This window comes from Chelonia mydas, chromosome 1 (genome assembly GCF_015237465.2).
Source record: "Chelonia mydas isolate rCheMyd1 chromosome 1, rCheMyd1.pri.v2, whole genome shotgun sequence".
NCBI lineage: Eukaryota > Metazoa > Chordata > Testudines > Cheloniidae > Chelonia > Chelonia mydas.
Window position 1 is genome coordinate 306,465,594 of NC_057849.1, and position 16,932 is coordinate 306,482,525.

At 41.9% G+C, this 16,932-nt stretch overlaps 1 protein-coding gene across 1 annotated transcript; it reads left to right on the forward strand.

Annotated features, from left to right (window-relative positions):
* The first annotated feature begins 9,292 nt into the window (after positions 1 to 9,292).
* LMOD2 (leiomodin 2) lies at positions 9,293 to 16,295 on the forward strand. Its single transcript, XM_007063187.3, has 3 exons — positions 9,293 to 9,693; positions 13,803 to 15,179; positions 16,045 to 16,295. Exons 1-3 carry the CDS (start codon positions 9,421 to 9,423, stop codon positions 16,069 to 16,071), a joined length of 1,677 nt encoding a protein of 558 aa, XP_007063249.2. The 5' UTR covers positions 9,293 to 9,420; the 3' UTR covers positions 16,072 to 16,295.
* Positions 16,296 to 16,932: the final 637 nt, after the last annotated feature.

The following is a 16,932-nucleotide window of genomic DNA, read 5'->3' on the forward strand; positions in this document are numbered from 1 at the left end:
ACTGTTTGATCATAAAGTTTAGATTTAGCACGCAACTTACCCAGTTTTAGAGCCTACAGTTAGTTTTTTTACCGAAAATCCAATGTAGAGATTTAAAAGGTTTTTTACCTTTTACATGGCGCCATGGGTTCGGAGGGAAATGGCCTGTGGTTCTTTAGTTATGGATGGTATACGGTGAATCCTGGACGAGCCCCCAAATTGTTGTGGAAAATGAGTCACACCATTTGTTTGGTTTAAACAGTCTGAGGTCCTTTTATTTGAATACAAGCATGCAGGAAGAAGGAGACAGAGATGGCCACGCACAGGTGCCACCCTGGTCTCTCTTTGTCCTGCCCCTATAATACCAGTTTTATATATTTTTTTTACATTTAAGTTAAATGATAAATTTTTTAAAAAAATTTATTACTTACGCACTGTTAATAAAGCCTTATAAGGAGCCAAAGTAAACAGTTTTATAATTAGCACTGTGCTGATGCACTGCGTTATTATTAAAATCTGCGGTTTGCTTGTGGCAGTGTTTTGTCAAGGGCTTTTGCAGGTTGGTGGGCGGGGGGGTTGCATATAATAGACAGCTAGGGACTTGAGCTAGGCTAGAGGTTGGCCTAGTTTGTTATCTGGGTCAAAATACCACGGCCCAGCATACGCAAATGCTCTTAGCTTAAGCTAAGTCTTACAGGATGCAGGCCTGTAGGCCTTTTGCGTTACCGCTTTTGCCTGTGCTGCATATAGTGCATAGATCTTGTCACAAAGTGAAATGGGGTCAAGTTCAACGGCAAGGTTAACAGCAATTTTCCCCACTGGGCTAAAATTTGCCATGCTGGGTGTCTGCCTCAGGCTGACTTGTTCAGGGGGAAATTTCTGCCAAAACAGACATTTCCTAGAATGATGCGAGGGAAAAATACATTATTTTACCTGTAATTTAAAAAGTCAGCCATTTTTTTTCTTTGACCCTCCCGCTTCTCATGATTCAGAGCAAGGACTTGAAATTTGGCAGGAGGGGGAGCAGTATCAGGGAGCCAGTTGCAGCAGGGTCAGTCTCCTAGCAACACAATACTCATAGCTGACTCTGGCAGGGGCTGCCTGATTGACTGCACGGTCTGATCGGTGGGGGTGCAGCGCTAAGCTACTGCTTGACCCAGCAGCAGCCAGAACTTGCTGGCTGCTCAGCGTGGTCCAGGCTACAATTGTGCTTGATCCTGCTGCCTGCCCCTGCCCAGCTCTGCTCTCAGCTGTGCCCCGTGGCCCTAATTCTTGACTCCAGCTTGGCTTGGTGCTAACCTCCAGGCGTGGCCACCTCCGTGGCTCTGACCATTAGCCCCCACCACCTATGTCCTAAACATAATCCTGGCAGAGGGCTTTGAGTCAGGAATGTGACTTTTGCCATCCCCACAGAACTATGCCCAAACCTTGCCAAGTTACAAGCCTTTGAAAAATTGCAGTTTGCGTATGCTTAGTGGAGACTTCTCCAATTTTAGAAGCTAAATTCCCTGAAGATTGTATCTACACCAAGCATGCTTCAGTCTGAGGCTGAGCAGGACTTTCCCTGCAGCTCTGGGCTGCTGTAGACCGTGTTGAGACTGTATTTGGGTACCTTAAATGAGATCAGGGCTCCTGTCTCTCCTGTACTCTCAATACTTCTTCCTCTTCTGGGCCTAGCAGCATGGAAGAGCAAGAAGCTTTCTGATCCAAATTCAGAGGACACAAGAGCAAGGCCGGGGGAGGTATGGAGGGTGGTAGATTGCAACAAGGAGCTTGGGGGAGGGAGGAGAACCTGGGACTCGAAGTTGATGGGGGTGGGGAGAGGGAAACTGGGAGTTGGGGGTGAGTGGGACTGTCTGGGCAAGGAGACTGAGACTTAGAACCAGTCTGGGGTGGGGAAAGAAGGGAACTGGGACTGTCTCATCAAAAAGATTGGGACAAGGAGCTGGCAGAAGGGTTCTCTGAGATTCAGTAAGTCTGGGGGAGGGAGATTGACACTGGGAACCAGTGGGGATGGGGCACATGGGTGGTCACTGGAGGTCAGGGTGGAGGAAAGAAGCAGGTTAGAGGAGGAGCTAAGAGGAGAGGACGAGGGGACAAGGAGCTTGGAGTGAACTAGGAATGGTTGGGGAAGTAGAATGGGATTGGGATTTGGGAGGGCTGAGTCTAGAACTTGATGGACAAGAAGACTGGAACTAGGATGAGAAGCTGAGGACTGGAGACTGGGACTGGGTAGGTGAGGAGACTGATACTGGAATGAGGAGCCAGGGCTGAGGAAGACACACAACTGGGACAGGTTGGAGTGTAGGGGCAGAAGGGGTTGTGCTTGGGGAGAACGGGTAGAAGAGTCTATGCCCACTAAAGCAAACTCCCTTCTAGAGTATGTAATGGACCCCAAGATTCCTGAGTCTCACCATTCCTCTGCTGTCAGCAAATATCTGTGAAACCCACTGACAAAGTGTCTTCCTCATCCCCCTCTAGTGCTGGTCCTCATAGAGGATGGCAACCTACTATTGCTGTCAGTTACTCCATAAGCTCAAGCGACAGAGGTCTGTGTGGTCGAGTTAAAGGTCCCAACCCTGCTGATGACCCATGTGCATGTCAATATGATGCAATTTCAATTTGTTTGTTTAAAAACCTATGAAATTACATACAAACACACAATTGTGTTAAAAGTACATTATTAACGTTGCGTCAAACACTCAAAAGCCAGTGCAACCTTAATTTAGTTCCCTTGTGTGTATGCATTGTAATAAAGTCTATCATGACAAGATCAGATACTTCTTTTTACCCAACACCCCAGTCTCATTCAGTGTACAGGATAGACTTGCTTTGGGGATGTAGCAGGGTTGTTAATAAGGATGTGAAAGTGCAAAGAGTTACAAAGGAATCTCACTAAACTGGGTGACAAAATGGCAGATGAAATTCAATGTTGATAAGTACAAAGTCACGCACATTGGAAAAAGTAATCACAAGTACACTTATAAACTAATGGATTCTAAAAGAGCTGTTACCGCCCAAGAAAGAGAGTCATCATGGATAGTTCTCTGAAAACATCTGCTCAATGTGCAGCAGCAGACAAAAGGCTAACAGAATGCTAGGCACTATTAGGAAAGGGATATAAAATAAAACAGAAAATATAATGACATGATATAATCCATGGCATGCCCACGCCTTGAATACTGAGTGTATTTCTAGTCACTCCAGCTCAGAAAAAGGTATATTAGAATTGGAAAAGGTGCAGAGAAGGGCAAAGAAAATGATTAGGGGTATGGCACAGCTTCTATATGAGGAGAGATTAAAAAAACTGGGACTGATCAATTTAGAAAAGAGATGACTAAGTGGGGATCTGATAGAGGTCTATAAAATCATGAATGATGTGGAGAAACTGAATAGGGAAGTGTTCATAGAATCATAGGGTTGGAAGGGACCGCAGGAGATCATCTAGTCCACCCCCTTGCTCAAAGGAGGACCAATCCCCAATTTTTGGCCCAGATCCCTAAATGGCCCGCTCAAGGATTGAGCTCACAACCCTGGGTTTGGCAGGCCAATGCTCAAACCACTGAGCTGTCCCTCCCCCCAGTGTTATTTACCACCTTCACATAAGACACTAACCAGGGGTCACCTGATAAAATTAATAGGCAGCATGTTTAAAACAAATGAAAGGAAGTACTTCTTCACTCAATACATAGTCAACCTGTGGAACTCATTGCCATGGGATGCTATGAAAGCCAAAAATAGGTTCAAAAGAGAATTACATAAGTTCACGGAGGATAGGGCCATCAATGGCTATTAGCCAAGATGGTCAGGGACGCAACCCCATGCTCTTACTGCCCTTAAGCCTCTCACTGCAAGAAGCATCTAGCACTAGCCACCATCAGAGACAGGATACTGAGCTAGATGGACCATTGGTCTGACCCAGTATGGCCATTCTTATGTTTTTATGTGAATGAGGCAGAGGGTAGTAAGAAGAGAGATGATGTTCTCAAAGTTCAGTCAGTTGAATGCTGCCCTGGAGAACTGGAGTCCATCCCTGCCTCTTCTACAGAGTTCCTATGGGATGCTAATTGAGTCACTTTAACCAAACTTTTCACACAATTGTGTGTTCCTCATTTTCTGGTGCTTGACTTCAGACCCAGGTGGCTGATTTGCAAAAGTGCTGAGCACTCACAGCTACAATTGAAATCAATGGGAGCTGTGCTTTGCCTGTATGCTTCTGTCTACCCATCGGGAAGGCTCCCTCCTAGCTGCAGTCTAGAGCACTGTTCATCCAGTGCAATGAACAAGGCAGGGGTCCTGTGGAAAATATAGCATGTGATTGTGTAATTACAGCCCGTATCACAATGTATACACACAAAGGGGCAAATCAAGGTTGCATAGGCGTTTGAGTGCTTGACTTTGCAACCTTAATAATGTTCTGTATAAGGTAGTTTTTGGTGTGTAATATACCATGTATTTAACAGAAAATCTCTTTCACAAATGTTCTAGCGAGTCTTAAAAAGTTTATTGGGGCTTTTCCCTTATCCCTCAACTTGTAAAGTCAGAGGCCTTAGTTGTCACTAGTCCAATTGTACAGGACTCAGAGGCAGCCGTAACCCCATCCCTAACAACATAAAATAGCTCTTCCATATTTACTAATCTCATGACTTTAAAATCCATTAGTTTAGGCCCTTCCAGTGTTAGAAGCACGTGCTAGTTCCTAATGGGAAACTGGGAATTGCCCTTTTCCAGTTTTGTAAACTTCTGTTCCTAGCACTAGATCGCTACAAGGTATTCAACATTAAAGCTGTAATGTGTATAGAAAAAGCTGTCACTGGTCCAGGGCTTCATCTTGCCTACCCTGGGCCTCAGCCAGGGGTAATATTGAGGGGTAGAGGATGGAAATCCACAGTTCGGGGGAAAGGAGGTTTTCTGGCAGGTTGTTTTTAAAAATTGGCTGCTGTTTGAATCTGCTCACAGTGTGAAATGGTCAGATTAGTCTCAGGGAGATAGATAAGTGAGCAGTTGAGGTGGTCAAAGGTGCATGATAAACTAATTTTTATATCCTTACCAGCCAGTTTATATATATATATATATATATATATATATATGTAAATGTGTGTGCGTGTGCATGTGTGTGTGTGTGTGTGTGTGTCCATTACATAGATTTTGGGTGGGGGAGGAGAGGAGTGAATCATGAGAAATATTTCCATTCAAGTTTTGTACTGTTGTACTGTTTTATTTGCATCTTGGTGTATCTTTCTGTCTTGTCAATTAGATTGTAAACTCTTCAGGGAAGGGACTGTCTCTTACTATGTATTTGTGCACTGCCTAGAACAGTGGGGCCCCAATGCTGATTATTAGGCTTTTTAGGAGCTACCATAATACAAAAATAATAAACTATATAGTTAGCCAGACTCTGGTCACCACTGTGGCCCCATTATGCCACTCCCACATAATATGGCAGTGGTGGGCAACCTGCGGCCCGTAGGCCACACGTGGCCCATCAGGGTAATCTGCTGGTGGGCCACCAGACAGTTTGTTTACATTTGCACGGTCACCCGCAGCTCCCAGTGGGCGCAGTTTGCTGTTCCCGGCCAATGGGAGCTGCAGGAAGCGGTGCGGGCCGCAGGGACATGCTGGCTGCCGCTTCCTGCAGCTCCCATTGGCAGGGAATGACAAACCGCGGCTACTGGGAGCTGTGGGTGGCTGTTCAAATGTAAACAAACTGTCTGGTGGCCCGTCAGCATATTACCCTGATGGGCCACAGGTTGCCCACCACTGGTATATGGGGTCTATAACAGGCCAGAGGAGAACTCCTCCACTACAGTAGCTCCATAAGACCGATGTATGCTTGGTGATCATCCTCACAGCCCCCAGTATAGGGGGCATGACAGTGTGTAAAAGGTATGAGGGGGAATAGCTGTAGCACTTAAACCCATAAACAACTATGGGGAGGCTGCCATAAGTGAAAGAAGGTGCTTACAGACACATAGGGGGTCTGCTCCTTTTGGCCTGTGCCTTCTGTGCTGCACCTTTCAGGAGACCTAACACAGAATCTAGCCCCAAATAAGAGCTGGTCTAAAACTGGAATTTCCATCCCACAGGATATTCCAAGATTTTGAAATTTTCTGTGAAATAAACTGCTCCAAAAATATTTTGTTTGAACCTTATCAAAATGTTTTGTTTTGACTTTATCATTTCAATAATATAATAAATATTATTATAATTGAAACGATAATGCAAAACGTTTATAAGTTCCTGTTGAAAATTTTTGACAAAATCAATACATTCCCATGGAGTGTTTCAATTTAGTCAGATCGGTATTTTCTAACAGAAAATTTGTGCTTCCGAAATTTTTTGCCCAGCTGTACCCAAAATATTTGTTGTAAAAATTCTGTGCATTGTATGTAGATTACATTGTGTGCCTATTTCACAAACTCAGATGGTAGCACGTAAGTTACCATCTTAATATACTGAAGGAATAAACTGAGAATTCTGACCGAGATATTGAGCAGAGGTTGCATTTCATCCATTCTATCATCAAAGCCATAACTCCTGAACACAAAAGTTAAAAGAATAAACAATGCATATTATTTCTTTCATTTTTTTCATATATTTCAAAGGTTTGGGCTAGGTGTAATATACGCTAATTGCAGTTTGTCATCTTAACAAAAGAAAAACGTGCACAACTACCATTGTTCCGAAGTATCGTCTGGACACATTTGATACATGTTTTGTTTTCGTCACAGTAGCTCAAGCTGCAATGATGGCATCTATCTCTATAACAAATAACAAACACGAGTGGCACATTGTTTTCAGGTTATGATAAGATTTAGCCAGCACAGGCAATCTGAACACACATATGTAGGGCCTTACCAAATTCCCGGCCATGAAAAACATGTCATGGACCATGAAATCTGGACTTTTGTGTGCTTTTACTCTATACTATACAGATTTCATGGGGGAGAGCAGGGTTTCTCAAATTGGGGGTTCTGACCCAAAAGGGAGTTGCGAGGGGTTGGCAAGGTTATTTTAGGGTGGGTGTCATGGTATAGCCACCCTAACTTCTGCACTGCCTTCAGAGCTGGGGGGCCAGAGAGTGGCGGCTGTTGGCTGGGCATCCGGATCTGAAGGCAGCACCCTGCCAGCAGCAGCACAGAAGTAAGCGTGGCAATACCGACCCATTCCACTCTTGCTTCTGCGCTGCTGCCTTCAGAGCTGGGCAGCCAGAGAGTGGTGGCTGCTGACTGAGGGCCCAGCTTTGCCAGCAACAGCGCAGAAATAAGGGTGGCCAGGCCATCCTTACTTCTATGCTGCTGCTGGCAGTGGCGCTGCCTTCAGAGCTGGGCTCCAGCCAGCAGCTGCCGTTCTCCAGCTGCCCAGCTCTGAAGGCAGCAGCGCTGCCAGCAGCAGCACAGAAGTAAGGGGGCAACACCACAAATTCCCCCTACAATAACCTTGCGACCCTCCCACAACTCCTTTTTGGGTCAGGACCCCTACAGCTACAACACCATGAAATTTCAGATTTAAATAGCTGAAATCATGAAATTTACAATTATTAAAATCCTATGACCATGAAATTGACCAAAACAGCACATGAATTTGGTAGGACCCTACACATATGTCATTTGATTACACGACAACCCAAGTGCATTACTTTAGTCTCCTGGCTTTGTTAACTACTTCAAACGTTTACATTAATACTTCATGCATTGATTCATTTTGTATTCCCCAGCTTTGATCCCACTTCTGTAGGATACTAACCTGTATGAAAATTCAGATGAAAAAAAGTGAAATAACTAAAAAAATTAAAATCATAAGAGGATTTTGTTAACCAACTCTGTATGTGTTTTGTTAATCAAATCTGTATATGAACGGCATGCGGCTACATCTCCTCTGCCCAGTGCCACTGAAGAATCAATCCGCACATAGATGTAGAACATCATAGATTTAGCCCTAGACACCATTCTAAAAAGAACCAAACAAACAGTGATGGTACTGAACAAAACCAGTGGTCCCAAACCTCCTCCTCTTCCACTTGCACTGAATATACTTTAAAACTCTATGAGATAAAAAGGACTTGGTATGAGTGTGTACATGGAGACACCATGTATTTTTATAGACTTGTTCCTGACTTATTCTGCTAAAACAACCTTTCTCCTGGTTACGGACAAGGGCATAGGCTGTGAAGAAGACCACACAGTGCTGGGCTAGATGTCTGAGAACAGTGGCTCTGGTTTAAGCATTCAGTATCTTTCACTTTTAATAGAAAAAAAGTGATATATCATGTATTATTTGAACAATACCATATGATTGTGTATTTAAAGCCCATGTTGCAGTGCCTACATATGAAAGGGCAGAGGGAAGGTTGTATGTTCAGCTTTCACTCTGTATTTTCTTATGCTGGGTGCCAAAGTGAGTGCAAAAGTAATATCACATTGACATAGTTTTTTGCATTAATTTATGGCTATGATATTGTCCCATCTCCTTAGGATTAAGAAAAGAAACACACAACAGGAGCTAAGGAGCACTTACCCCTGGAAGAGAAGGAGATGCAGCCAGTTGCAAAATGGCCATTATAGATTTATAGCTGCTTGGTTCTGCCAAAGTTAAAGCTGTGACCGTGTTATATTGTGGACTTTAGGGCCCAGTTCCACACTAAGGCTCTATGAAATCCAATTAACATGAGTGGCACATTGTAATCCTTAATTTTAAATAAATCATATTGACTTCAAATAAACTTGTCATTCTAATTCTCCCTCAGATCATTTTTAAAAATTGAAATGAAAATAAATAGCCCAGTTGTATGGTCAGTTAGGAGCTATGTATGACACCTGGAGTGGTGCTTTCCGTAAACTCTGGAATGCTGACCTGCTTGGCTTCACGTTACATTACTGCTGATTACAAAGTCTTCACAAAGCCTTGGCCTGATAACATTATAGGTCCCCCAAATAACCATGAAAATGAGTGGAACTTCCCTTAACAGCTGTGCAGTTGTTTTATTCCCCACTCCCACGAGCAACTCAGAATTAAAGTGCATTTTCACTGTTTCCTTTCCATTGTTGCTTGAGAACAAAGTCAGTGTAATTATGCTTGTTGTTTTATTTCCTGCCATTCCCCTCTGCCCTGCTAAGTACATGGGCTAATACACTCTCCTGCTCTCAGGCTACACTAAATATGGTAATGGTCAGTGTGTCAATAATCCCCCTGTTTAAGTGACCTGCAAACACTAGCGATGTGACATTCTTTCTGTCCAAATGTCTAGCTGACGTCTGATGCTTAAAACAGAGCATGCTTTCATCCCTTCATGCATTGTCATAGCTTCCATGACGACTCTTAAAAGGGTGCCTCAGCTAGTCAGGGAAACAGTTGCCGACCAAACAAGATACAGCCCACTTGATTCAGCTTTCTTGAATGCCTAATTATTGCAACTTTCTATCAGCCTGACCAAACGGGACCATGTCTACCTTTGGCTACAGAAGAGAGCTTAGTAAATATGAATCCATTGATGAAGATGAACTCCTTGCTTCTCTGACTGACGAGGAGCTAAAGGAGCTGGAGAGGGAGCTAGAAGATATTGAGCCCGACCGTAACCTTCCAGTGGGGCAAAGACAAAAGAATCTAACAGAGAAAACTCCTACAGGAACTTTCAGCAGGGAAGCGTTGATGGCCTATTGGGAAAAAGAGACCAGAAAACTCCTAGAAAAAGAAAGGTTGGGGGCATGCGAAAAGGTAGGATTTCAGAGCATTCACAGTGCCCTGGAAATATTCAGGCTCACTCTTCAATGACTTTCCATCATTTACCATTTTTATTTTCTTCTGATCTACTACAACATTTTAAAGAAAAGTCCTAGTGACAATCTTTTGCTAGAGTGCTGTAAATTAGTAAAGGGGATTTTTGGTTTTGGTCTTGCAGTGCCTTAAAAACTCTTTTGGGAAAAAAATCCTGTAAAAGGATTAGTGGTTAAAATAAGTCATAATATAACAATGGTTAAAGTGAGTTTACAAAATTAGGCACGAATTAGTGTGTACTTCTAGCCAACCACATAAGTTGTTAGGAAAATTACCTTTTGGGGGGTGGGGGGAAGCTAGTAGACTGCTTTTTCCTCTTGTGAAATAAATAAATAATCACTATTGCTTTTTGAGGAGCAATAGACTGAAAGAATGATCAACAGGAAGAGAATTCTGAATTTTTAGCAGAGGAGAGGTTGGGCAAAAAAGTGCAGCAGAACCCACTGGCCAGATTTTCGTGTGGTGTAACTCAGTATAGATCCATTGCAGTCAATGGAATTATGCTGATTTACACCAGCTGAGAATCTGGCCCAATATCTGATTATTTCAATGGCACACTGTGTGCTGTCTTATCAGAACACAGCTGGAGGAATTTATAAGCATAGAAGCCTGGAGTTGGTATTCAGTCAATCAACATATTAATAGAGTATTCATCATGCAGTCTGTCCCAGGGAGTTTTATATAAATAGTAACAATAGATGCTGGTTGCCAAGAGCAGTATAACTCAGTAATAATAATTCAGGGCTTGATTCTGTGAGATACTCAACACCCTCAATTCTCATTGACTTCAGCGTGAGTTGAGGCCACCCAGCACCTTGCGGAAACTGCTTTCAGGATTAAGCACCATAAAAGGCGATATTTTTTTTAACACCTGCACTATAACTTTCAAAGCACAGCATGGAGTTTTAGCTGTGTGAACGCCAATGATTTTGCAGCTAAAGTTCCATACTGAGTTCTGGTGATTAAGGACCTGACTCTGCCATCCTTGCTCACAGGGAGTAGTATGCTGTTCGGCAAGTAGTCTCATTGATTTCAGGATTAAGGGTATGTCTACACTGCAAAAAAAAAAAAAGTGTGTTTTTAACACAGGTTAGCTAATCTGTGCTAACTAACTTGGGTTAAAGTAGCATTGAAAACACAGCAACTTGGGTTTTAATTTGGGTCAGCAGCTCAAGTTAAAGCCTATAGGGCAGCATGGATTTGAACTCAAGCTGCTAACCTGAGTTTAAAGCCAAGTCACTGTGTGTCTTCACTGCTATTTTAACCTGAATTAGCTAGTGAGAGTTAGCTGACCAGAGTTAAGGACCTATTTTTGCAAGGAGACATGCCCTATGGGTTGCAGAATTGGACACATAGGTCAGTTACTGTTAAAAATGCTAACACTCTGGATCTACAGACTACAAAGGGTTTACATCAGGAATGAGTTGGACCATCTTTGCATAATGAATATACTGTTATCTTACAATCAGGGAAGAATCACCGGACACAGGATTTGATTGCATATAGTGTCTGTTATACTGGTTGTAATGTCTGTGTAGGCAAATACAACCACCATTATACACTAAGCACTAGCTCACATAGCCTTAGAAATAAGAACCTATTTTGATGAGATATGGACATCTGGACAGGACAGCAGAATTAGCCACTTACTTGTTTCTACTGCATCTTTAACTTACATCCAGGCAGGAATAAGAAATGGCCAGAGAAGTCCTAGTTTTGGTGTCCTGTCCATAAGGCAGGATTTCTGACTTGGCAGCAACCTCCATCCCAAAAGGCAATATTGGGTTAGCATTTGGTATGAGCCTAGGCTGTAATGTGTCAGTAAAACCCACACTCTCTGCTCTGAAGGTGAGAGAGCTACAAAATGTATCCATAAATGTCAACACTCTGCCATCTGATGTCTATAAAGCGGAATCTGAAGGTGAAATCTTCCCCACACTGAAGGCAACAACAAAACTCTCATTGATTTCAGTGAGGTGAGGACTTCGCCCAAGGTGTCTGTAGCAATTGTGCATTGGGATATAATCTGATCAAGATGACAGAGAGCAAGCAACTGAAGAATTTAAAAGAGAGGAGTAGCAATTTTAAACTTACTGCTAATGCTTACAGCTAGTTATGAAATTAAAGGATGGATATAATATGAAAGAGAATTGAATCCCCCCCACTTCAAACATGATTCTAGCAGGGTTTTTTTTACACTAATCTTTTAAAGTCACTGTAGAATATTACCAATCAGTCACAATTAGTACATTTCAAAGTTCAAGTCACGAATAGGCGCTCAGAGACCATGCTGAAGAGCGTGCTATAAATGTCTAGATAGATACATGTGTAGGAATCAAAGGGGATGTTCTGTGCAGCAGACATATTCTCAACTTTTAAACCTGTCTGTATATGCACTGAAATTATAGATATAGGTTCTGATCCTGTAATGAGCTCTATTGAGGCAGTGGTATTGAAGTCAAAGGATTTGGGCGGGGGGGGGGGGGAGGGTCAGGGGCCTGCCTGCACAGAGCTCATTTTAGGATCAGAGCAATCTTGCAAATTCTACATTTTGAGCTCCCGATGAATCACACAGAGCATTTGTAAGATTGCGCCTGTGGTTTGTTACCTTGTCAAGCTTCTGTAAGCATGAGAATGATGATAACCCTATTTTGTATGTGTCCTGCCACAGAAATCTGCTCAAGACGGTGAGATAGCATGCAAGGTGTTAATACTGCAAGGATATATATACACATCATTAACCACACTGTTTAAATTGAATTAGCAAATGTAAAGTTATGCGGGGACTTAAACACTGATGGTTGGGGGGGTTGCCAATTTAGTAACTTTTTTGCATGCCTCCTGTCAAAGTCAAAAACAGCATCTCTGTAAGTATGTAGCATGGACCCAATCCTTATGTGATATTTTATAAGGATTTACATATTCAATTTAATAAAGCAGTGCAAGCAGCGCCTCTGTTTTTCACCCAGAATTTTACTAAAAATTCAATATTATGGATTTATAGGATTTATTAGATTATTTATATGGATTTATTAGAGTAGAGCTCTTGCAATAGAGGGTTTATGGTCAATTGTATGCCAAGGACCATCACAAGACCTATGCAGCACTTTACTGCCTCTTAAGCTGTCAAAATGGAGTTGAAATGAGATCATAGTGGTGCATAGGCATGGAGCTGGCCCTGTGCACTCTGCAACTAGCCCAAATTCTGGGGCTACCACTGAACTTTGGGACAGTTTGTATGGAGATCAGAATTTGGCATGTCAGTCCCATCGCAACTTTGATCTTGTTAAAGTATTAAAGTGATGCTAGTGTAACATTATCGAGCATATTTTCACATACAGCGTTTGAGTGTGCACACCCAAAATTGTGCATCCAGAATCTTGGGTGGACAGCTATTGTAATTCACCTTCTTTTTTTGCTCACATTTTCATGTGAAAATGGTATTTGTGTGTGAAATTAGGCAGCCATTTAGCTGATTTGGATGCATATACAGCATTTGTGCATGGAAGTCTGAGTTTTGGGACATGCAAAAATGTGGGGACCTAAACTCCATGTCATTAAACAGGAGCATGTAATTTTGCACATAAAAAATGTAGCCGTTCGGTTGTGGCCACTCTGAAAAACATAATACTTTAAGTCCGTCTGAGCGAAGCCCACATGAGCATGGAAATTCAGACAGGGAAAATCCCTTTGACACTCCATTGTGAATATATCAACTTATGGGTAATTTTATGTATATCTGTGTTGCAGTGTCATGGGTCAGATCTTCCACTGATGTAGATCAACATAACTCCTTTGACTTCAGTAGACTAAGCCAATTGATGCCAAGGATTTGGCCTCGAGAGAAAGGGGAGGAAATTAAAAAAAAAGAATATGAGATCAGATGAGATTTTTTCAGTTCTCTTAAATTTCCATGCTTCTGTCAGTTTATTTTAAACCTTTAACATTAATTTCATATAGTTTAAGTATAATTGCTGTTGGGGAAAATCAAAGTAAAGCTTAATATTTTTGCTATCATGTTTAATCCCGACACTTACATTCCTGTTCAGGATTCAAAGCAAGAAGACAGCAATTCAGAAGACACTGAGGAAGAATATTTCACAGGAACTAACAGTGAAATTTCTGAGGAGGCATATACTGAAGAGGAGGAGGAGGAAGAAGACGAAAAAGAGGAAGCAGAAGAAAAAAAGGAACCAGAAGAAAAAGAAGAAGAAGAAAGTGATGAAGATGATTCAGAAAAAAAGGAAAATGCTGCAGTTTGTGAGAGGACTGTGACTTGTGAAAGTGGCAGGAGTTCTGACCACTCGAAACGCAAGAAATGTGACATCCAGAAGGAAAAGGAAAATGTCATCAATGGTGATGGTGGCAAAGACACAGAAGACACAAGCTTTAAAATGGGTGCCATCCACCCTTGTGGAAACCCAACGGTTATTGAGGATGCTTTGGAAAAAGTTAGGAACAATGACCCTGACACCACTGAAGTCAACTTAAATAACATTGAAAACATCACCATACAGATGCTTACACATTTCGCTCAAGCCCTCAAGAACAACACAGTGGTTAAGATGTTCAATCTGGCCAATACTCGTGCTGATGATAGTGCGGCAATTGCTATTGCGGGGATGTTAAAAGTGAATAAGTATATAACGAGTCTGAACATTGATTCAAATTTTATCACAGGCAAAGGGATACTGGCCATCATGAGAGCTTTGCAGCATAACAAGGTTTTAACAGAACTACGATTCCACAACCAACGGCATATCATGGGCAGTCAGGTTGAAATGGACATAGCTAAACTATTGAAAGACAATACCACAGTGGTGAAGCTAGGGTACCACTTTGAGCTTGCTGGACCAAGAATGAGCATGACAAGTATCCTCACAAGAAACATGGATAAGCAAAGGCAAAAACGTATGCAGGAGCAAAAACAGCAAGAGTCTGGTTGTGATGGAGCAATCAATCCAAAGACCAAAGCCTTGCAGAAAGGAACTCCTGGGTCCTCACCTTACGCATCACCTAAGAGCTCACCTTGGTCCTCTCCAAAACTCCCTAAGAAAGCTCAGCCTGTCAAAATCCAGCCTCCAGCTCCACCTTCACCTCCTCCACCCCCTCCCCCACCCCCGCCCCCTCCTCCCCTCATTGTTCCAGAGAAAAAGACACCAACGAGGAATATAGCTGAAGTCATCAAACAACAGGAGAGCTCCAAGAATGCCTTACAAAATGGACACAAAAAGAAAAAAGGCAAAAAAAGCAAAAAGCATGAGAATAGCATATTGAAAGAAATTAAAAATTCCTTAAGATCAGTCTCAGACAAGAAATCAGAAGAAGGATCGCGACCCTCTACCCGACCCTCCACCCCACAAATGTCTCTTCATGATAGCCTTATGGAAGCAATTCGGGGAAGCAGCATAAAACAGTTAAAGCAGGTAAGTAAAGGACCACATTTAAATAACTGTTTATGGCTCAAATATGACACAATCCAAAACATGCATAATGAATTTTAAAGCATAGATATTTAATATAAGATTATACTTTGAGAAATATCACCATAAGTACATATTTGGGAGCAGTTTTACATTTGAACCTGCTTTCATGACTACACTTTCCGTTTTAATTTGACCTCAGTTTTGACAGAACCCAGGATGCTGACAGAACCCATGTTCAGACTTCTTGGGGCTTGGGATTCTCAGTAGAGGGTCACTGTAGAGTGAATATAGCAAGCAATGAACCAGAGGTGAAATTTTGCCACCTTCAGGCAAAACTAGTCTTTTTCAGCAAAGCCTTCTCTTCAGAATTGAGTTGTGAAATGGGCTTGATTTCTTGCTCAAGGAAATAAGACACCTCGATCTGACACCTCTTAAAATAGCATTAATCTATGGAGGAAGAGATGGGAATGGCTGCATGGGCAGTGGGATTGGCTAGCTGTCCTGAGTATGTACCTAGGGTTTCAGATGGGATTGTACTGGTGTTGGCTAGCCACTCCTGCCACTCATGCAGCCATAGCTACATGGCTAGTTCAATTAAAGTTAGCACGGGTATGTCTTCATGAGAGAGAAATTACACCTCCAGCTCCAATGTAAATGTACCCTAGTCTTCTTCACAAAGTGAATGAATGTACTTCTAAATATGTATAATGGTATCCATGTACTATGGCGACAGGCACCTTAGAAATGCATGTAAATCACTGTCATATTAAAAAAGCACAATATACATAACTGGATAGACCATGCTGCTGCTTCTTTTCCAACCAGTATTGTTAATGTAATGAGAAAAACCCCCACTATCTTGTAGGTGGAAGTTCCAGAAGCTCTTCGATGAAAGCATGGAATATAGAAGAACCAAAGCTCTACAGTGGTCAAGGGAAGGTTACTGAATTGTTCAATTATACTAAATAGACTATATTGTGAGCTGCTTCCAAAGGGCACTCTTAGAATTGGAATATTTTATTTTCTTTTTAAAGAGATAGACCTATTAAACATTAACCAATGCTTTAAGAATGCATAAGCCTTTTAATCTGTAAATATGGAAATAAACATCTTTTTTATTTAATAAGATTTCTATTGGAGAAATAGCAGTTTATTTAGATATTCTTTTCAATATCTGATTGATTGCACGTCACTGGACATGTTCTTTACATTGAGATGTAATTGTTTAGTGATCTGTGTCTTTTTTTTTTTTCATGAATTTACAATAAATGTGGTTTGAAGTTTTTAAGCAACCAAAACGATTTTAGTCCCGAGTTTCTGTGAGTACAAATCGGTCAGATGTTCATGTACAGATGTGTCATTGCTTAAACATCCAGTTACTGGGGTGAAGATGTTGGTATAAATGCCTAGAGGTCTGATTTTGCAGAATTGCTTAGCACACACAGCATCCATTGACTTCAGTAGGATTTGCAGGTACTCAGCACCTTTGAAAATCCATGCATAGCTAGATTGATTAAATAATGCATTGAAACTCTTCGTCAAGAGCACAGCAGCCATTAAAAAAGGCAAACAAGATTCTTACTTAAAATTCCCATCAATGGGAATCTAATATATAATAAAAGAAGTGATCTTATGTTGTAAAGCAAATGTTAGACAGACTCCATGTAGAATACTGTGCACAATGCTGATCACCATGCCACATGTCAAAGAAAGCATATTATTGCCTCAGAAAAGGTGCAGTGTAGGGCAGCAA

Excerpts from the sequence above, each read along its gene's own strand:
- LMOD2 (XM_007063187.3), top strand. The coding sequence starts at position 9,421 with ATGTCTACCTTTGGCTACAGAAGAGAGCTTAGTAAATATGAATCCATT. Across the intron at positions 9,694-13,802 it reads GGTTGGGGGCATGCGAAAAG|GATTCAAAGCAAGAAGACAG; the intron begins GTAGGATTTCAG and ends ATTCCTGTTCAG. Across the intron at positions 15,180-16,044 it reads GCATAAAACAGTTAAAGCAG|GTGGAAGTTCCAGAAGCTCT; the intron begins GTAAGTAAAGGA and ends ACTATCTTGTAG.